The 6,192-nt window shown below is 37.9% G+C and overlaps 1 protein-coding gene across 1 annotated transcript; it reads right to left on the bottom strand.

Annotated features, from left to right (window-relative positions):
- Positions 1–252: 252 nt before the first annotated feature.
- Positions 253–5,415, bottom strand: LOC137808767 (Protein kinase superfamily protein). Its single transcript, XM_068610037.2, has 11 exons — positions 4,203–5,415; positions 3,850–3,980; positions 3,538–3,579; positions 3,323–3,431; positions 2,622–2,700; positions 2,228–2,524; positions 2,036–2,148; positions 1,847–1,954; positions 1,706–1,768; positions 1,442–1,609; positions 253–730 (listed from the first exon to the last, which is right to left on the bottom strand). Exons 1-11 carry the CDS (start codon positions 4,749–4,751, stop codon positions 590–592), a joined length of 1,800 nt encoding a protein of 599 aa, XP_068466138.2. The 5' UTR covers positions 4,752–5,415; the 3' UTR covers positions 253–589.
- Positions 5,416–6,192: the final 777 nt, after the last annotated feature.

Raw genomic sequence — 6,192 nt, 5'->3', positions numbered from 1 at the left:
AGACTGATAAAATAGAGAATGGTTATGATGAAACTAGTTAAAATTACGCATTCGACAAGAATGAATTCAAATTCCCTAATAAAGGCAATGATTTTGTGAAGTTGGTGGGCATTTTTCACTGTTTCCAAACAATCGGAATCGCTCAGCAGATCCCAATAATTTTAGTTTCTTAAACAGCTAAAATCTCCTACAATGGAACGAGGAAAGTAACGGATTCATAGAATGTAAAGTGCACCCACACAACACACCATATAATAGAATTAAGATTAAAATTTTCAGACTCACAAACGTATGGTTATACAAAAGCATTCATTAATACAGGTGACAGGAAATTATTACCACCCATCGAGACAAAGCTAATCTAATTCTACAATTCATATATTAATTCTTAGACCAACGATCTGTAGACTATTTTACAATTTGAGCTCCTTCAAAAAAAATCAGAGTTGCATTTCATTATGAACCTGTAATTTTTTAAATGGGTGTGCTAGCAAGAGCATAAGATAACAAGACAATAATCAGTTCCACCACGAACTAGACACAAATCCAAATATGGTCGAGCCACACAAGGCTTCTTCTGCTTTAAATTTTATTGAACCTTGGCAAGGCTTCTGCTAGATACACCGTGCAATAATTTGACAAACCCAAGAAAGCTTAATTTTCCATCAGTGTGGCGTATCCAGTCGTGAAGAACAACATGAACAGGGATAGAGGGGCCAAGTCCAAGTTCCTAAAACAATATTTTGAAGAACTAATTAGTTGCATATTGCATATTCACAAATAGTAATTTAAAATTTTTCAATGATTCCGTATGATTAACAAGATTCACATCAGTATATTCTTGACAGATCCAGCAGTAATCAGTTGCAGGTAACTGCAGATTCTTTAGATGTATATATACAAAGTGGCAGATAAAAAGTGTACATGCATTAAATTATGCAAGAGATGCCATCAGATGTAGTTACTCAATTATTTTTGGAAGTCCTTTGTTAAATTCGGTTGGAGGGCCATGCATGTTAAGGGTGTCTTCAGTCTCTTCACCTATTATGGGAAAGGGTGTGTTTAATGAGCAAGCATCTTTATGGCAAGATCGTAGATTGGGCAGCCTTGCCATATATCTACTTCTTGGTTCTTTAGTTTCTTAACTTTCCCTACCGTCTATGGAGAGGATTTCATCTTCCATTAGTTGCACTTTCTGATTTTCACCAACTACCCCCTCCATTTGTTTTTAGTGTCCTATGTAACTACCCCCTACGGTCTATGGAGATTCCTTATCCTCCTTAAGTTGTACTTTCTGTTCTTCCTAATAAATTTTGTAACTACCCCCTCCCCTCTTGAAGAAGGGATTACAACCTACATTAATTAAAGGAAATAACGGTAAATGCAGCTTTATAATAATCACTAATAGAGTAAAGTGTGAAGTGTTCTTTTTTTAACGTACTGAAGCAAGCTCTTCAATGACAATAGCCCTGTTTCCATCTTTATCAAAAAGCTCATAGGCACAGCGAGCATGTTGTTCCCAACGATCAAGAGCTTCGAGTTGATGCACACTTAACGCAGCTGCACAGAATTCTTCAAAATCCATCCTTCTATATTGTAATGAATTCAGCTGTAAATAAAAAGAGAAATATCATCAAGAACATGTAAAAGAGAAACAAAACAAATTAAGGGTCATATCTATATACACAGAACACGGTAGTTTTACCGAGGAAAGAAAGTCAGGGATGCGAGACTCTTTCATGGCATCTGTTGCATATTTCATCAAGGCCTGCCCAGAAAATATGAATTAGAAAAACTTGTGGAATCTAACATTGATAAATTTCACACACATTATGTGATGACTAACCTTGTTAACATTCTCTAAAGATATGCTATCATTTTTGCTAGGTTCTAGCAGTGAAAATTGCTCCCTCAGATAATAGAGTTCATCTGCAGTCAATGTTTTTGACAAGGCCTGCCAAAGAGACAAAGAAAAATAATTAGTCAATTACAGGAGACAAATAAATTGAAAATACTTGTGGTCAGAAGTACGCACCCTTAAGGCAGCCTTGCGTAAGGATGATGATCTCATATATGTCTTCATGAGCTTAAATATTAAAACATCAAGTGGAACTTTTACATCATTGTAATTCCTTATCCAAGGATGACCTGCAAGCACAAGATTATTGGTGGCAGCTTGAAAAATATCTTACTAGTTGTCAATGATGTTATAGGAAAAAAAACTCACTTAGAGCCTGAGCAGCAGATATCCGCTTCCGAGGGTCCTTATTCAGTAAGCGTTTCACAAAATCCTTTGCTTCTGAAGATAAAGATGGCCATGGTGTTTCATCAAAGCCGGGATCAGCTTTCAGAACTGCCCTAAAAATACCAGACTCCGTTCGAGCCCAAAATGGACGACTACCACATAAAAGAATATATGCTATCACGCCTATACTCCACACATCAGCCTCTGTGCTATAAGATCTATGGAGAACCTCAGGAGCCACATAGTATGCACTTCCAACAATATCATTAAGCCTTTCATCTGTAAGACGCAATTCAAGAAACAAGATCACTACCAAACTCTCATGAGGTAAAGGATACTACTACCAACTACCACGTAAGGACTTGTAAAGGAAGACCTGGTCTGACAAAATCTGATAACCCAAAGTCTATAGCTTTCAACTCAGAAGTCTCATCCTTTTTAGTGTACAAAAAATTCTGAAAAGAAAAATGCAAGGGGGTTAGATAATATGCAATGCTGTCCAACTTGAAATTCACATTCAATGACTAAATCTAACCTTGAATATGTATATATATGTGTGTGTGTCCAACAAACAGAGGGGGGTTATATAGAAAACAATTTCTTTATGGAATTTTATTTGCTATTATTTATCGTTTACTTTGTTTCCTAACCATCAAAACCTATATTAAATAAGTTAATGATTGAGCTAGTGCGCAAGTGACTGGTGAACTAAATGAAACAACAAAAAGTTAGGTCACATACTCATGGCTTATATTGACCTATACACTGCAACTGAACGATGTTTGAACCGAGAAGGTAAAAAAAAAACGTTGAAAGGAAACAGAAATACTAAATCAAAGGCTGTCTAGAAAAATCCTAAAACCAATATAGCTAGGACTCCTCATGCAGATAAGTAAGTGAGCTTTATCCAACATTTTACCTGTGACACAAGAATGAGAGGGGCTTCTTGGGGGAAGGGGTGTAAAATTTAGTTACAAATAGGTAATCCCCCATGCCCCACTTACCATTTCCATGCCTAGCTAGTGTTAGATTAGTCTGAAAATATAGCAGATTCAGAGGCTTTAACCACATGCTCACCTCTGGCTTAAGATCTCGGTGCACAACACCCTGAAGATGACAAAATGCAACAACATTTAGTATCTGCACCATTACAGCCTTTGCATCATCTTCTGAGTATTTCCCTCCTCTAAAGAAGAAATAAACCATGTAGTTAGGTAGTGGCAAGGCGCAATTCCAAAGGTTAATTTTCTTATTAGTATAGACTGTAAAGCAGGTGTGTTAAATGAAATTACCTTGATAATATCATATCTAAGAGCTCCCCCCCTTCACATAACCTGAAATGTCAATAAGATCCAGCTAAGTACAAAAACATTATAAAGCAAAAAAAAAAAATCAACGACCAATGGGCACTCTATAAACAAAAAATATGATAACCTAATACATAGTGCAGGTGTCACTAAAAAGGTTGTGTCATATAATGTTATGATAAGATATTTTATTTGAACTAAAAGAGAAGTTATTGTTAAACTTCACTAGGATGGCCAGAGTGCACTACAGCTACAATAAACTTTGAAGAGAAACAGAAACAAATATCCCAAACTTACTCCATTACAATGTACACATTATCTTGGTCTTCAAAAGCATCATAGAACCGTATCAAATTGCTGTGTCCATTCAAAGCTCGCAATATTTTCACCTCCCTTCTCACATCTTCAATAGCAATTGCTGTTGTCATCTGGCAACAAAAGAGGTGAAGATGAAAACATAAGCCTTAATTCCATATATAAAAATCATCAAAAATGGTATAAAACTCGAGTTTTCTCCAGAAAACAAATCAAATCAGATGGAACTCAACGACAATCTCAGAACTGCTGAGTGTACCAAGTGATGCACCAAATGTAAGGAAGAAGAGCATATGATGATTAAGATTAAGATTGAAGATAAAAAAAAAATTAACCTTTGCTTTTGGTATGACCTTAACAGCCACTTGTTGACCCTTAAGCTCACCCTTCTTGAACCTAGCAGAACAAGTATACCCAAAATGCCCTCGACCCACTTCTTCACCAACTTCCAACCTACTAGTGAACTCCTTAGAGAACCCAAACCTCTTATCCAAATCCGCCGCACCTCCATCGCCATCCTCCCCCTCCTCCGATATCGCCGCAGCCGCCTTCTTCCCCTGTCGCCGCGCCAGCACAGCCCTTATGTGCTTAGCCGGCGACGGCGGAGGGAACGGCCGCTTGAAGAACCTCCTCGGCGTGGAGGCCGCGCTCCTGCTCCCTCCCGCCGGCGCCGGAGACTTCTTCAGGAAGCGCGCGGGGCTCGGGCTGTAGAACGGGAAAAACGGAGACTGTTTTCCGGCGGTGACGTCATCTTTCCGGCGGTGGTTCTCGGCGCCAGCGGGACTAATTGGGGCTTTCGGGATTTGCGAAGGGTCGCCTTCGCCTTCAGCTTCGCGAAGCGCGTAAGGATTCGGCTTCTGCGGCTTCGATGTGCAGACTCCCATTACTGAAAGATCACAGAAGCTGAGAGCTACTGAATGATTGGTCACGCCATTGCAGAGAAGCTTCTTCTGGGTCTTGTTGTTTTCTGCGAAAGATTCGAACTTTGCAGAGGGTTTTAAAGAGGGTAGAAGTGGATTTGTGGGGTAGTGGAAGAAGAAGAAGATGAAGAAGATGGATGATTTCACGCGACACGTGGCATGCACGTGAGTATTGGGTTTTGGGTGTTCATTGAATTGGGAAGTAAAGAGAGGAAGCTAAGGAGAGAAGGGAAGGTCTGAAATTGAATTAACGAGGAAGAGGATGATAATGAAAACAGTGATCTGTTTAGGTGAGAAGATGGCAAAGGGGGGTTGTATTCTTTCTTGCCACAGCTTTGGCTACATATTGTTCCCCCTTTTCACTCATCACCAACAATCCCGTACCATCAGAAATACACCATTATTATAGAAACATTCAAGAATTTCTTTATTTTTTTATTCACATTATTTGTTATTGTCACTATGAATGAGGCAAGACACCAAAAACTCAACAAATAAAACATCACCATTCATCAACATGTGTATAGGTTTGATTGAATGTTTAAGGAATTAGAGATTATAGACAATTAGTTGAGTATGAAAAAAAATCACTTGTTTTGATTAACCAGTTTTTGTAAATAGTTTGGGTATGCTTCTTCCCTCTTTGTTTGGCTTAAACAAGAAATGAGGCCAAATGTTCTATTCCCTTTCCAAGTTTGAAGTGAACAACAGCGACAGTTTGAGATGATTTTGTTAGATGATATAGGCAAATAAGCAACACCTAAATTACACGTATCACCTTTTGAAAAGGCTCTTAAAGAGTGAAAAAAAGTCTCAACACCTGTGCTGTGTCTGGTTGAGTAACAGAGGTTGTGCATAGATTTTGGCTTGAATGCAGTTTGAATTGAAATATATATAATAATCTTAGTGGATTTGGGTTCTTTAAGATGAATATTTAATGTGATGAATAGTGTCTAAGATCTGTTATGTTATCTTGGGACTCAGATACGGATCTGGTACATTGAAGTAACTTGATTTGGCAGTAGCATATGATTTGTTGTTCACATGCAAACGATCGATTTAACAATGCACGTAAGACAATTTTTTAAATTTGCCTCACCAACACCACTTGGAGCTTCTCACCCATGTGAGGGCCAATTTCTCAACAAATTACATGGAGTAATTAGTAAGCAATCACTTTGCTAATTTCAAATGCAATTACCATGCAAACTTACTCCCGTCAATTATTGACTATAAATACTCTTTCGATACTGTTAATATTTTCAAGAATCATCGAGACACAGTTTATATACTCTTCTTATTTCATTCCATCGAAATATCTTTTAAAGACAAAATCGTGGCAGAACATCAATTTCCAAAACAGACAATACTTTGTATGTTATGATTAATCTTAAGAATTATCTCT

The sequence above is a fragment of the Phaseolus vulgaris genome, chromosome 3, assembly GCF_051622355.1.
Source record: "Phaseolus vulgaris cultivar YP4 chromosome 3, ASM5162235v1, whole genome shotgun sequence".
Classification (NCBI taxonomy): Eukaryota; Viridiplantae; Streptophyta; class Magnoliopsida; order Fabales; family Fabaceae; genus Phaseolus; species Phaseolus vulgaris.
The sequence above is the reverse complement of the archived record's forward strand: the minus strand, read 5'-3'. Positions and strand labels throughout refer to the sequence as shown.

Excerpts from the sequence above, each read along its gene's own strand:
- LOC137808767 (XM_068610037.2), bottom strand. The coding sequence starts at position 4,751 with ATGGGAGTCTGCACATCGAAGCCGCAGAAGCCGAATCCTTACGCGCTT. Across the intron at positions 2,701-3,322 it reads ACCGAGATCTTAAGCCAGAG|AATTTTTTGTACACTAAAAA; the intron begins GTGAGCATGTGG and ends TTTTCTTTTCAG. Across the intron at positions 1,955-2,035 it reads TACGCAAGGCTGCCTTAAGG|GCCTTGTCAAAAACATTGAC; the intron begins GTGCGTACTTCT and ends TCTCTTTGGCAG.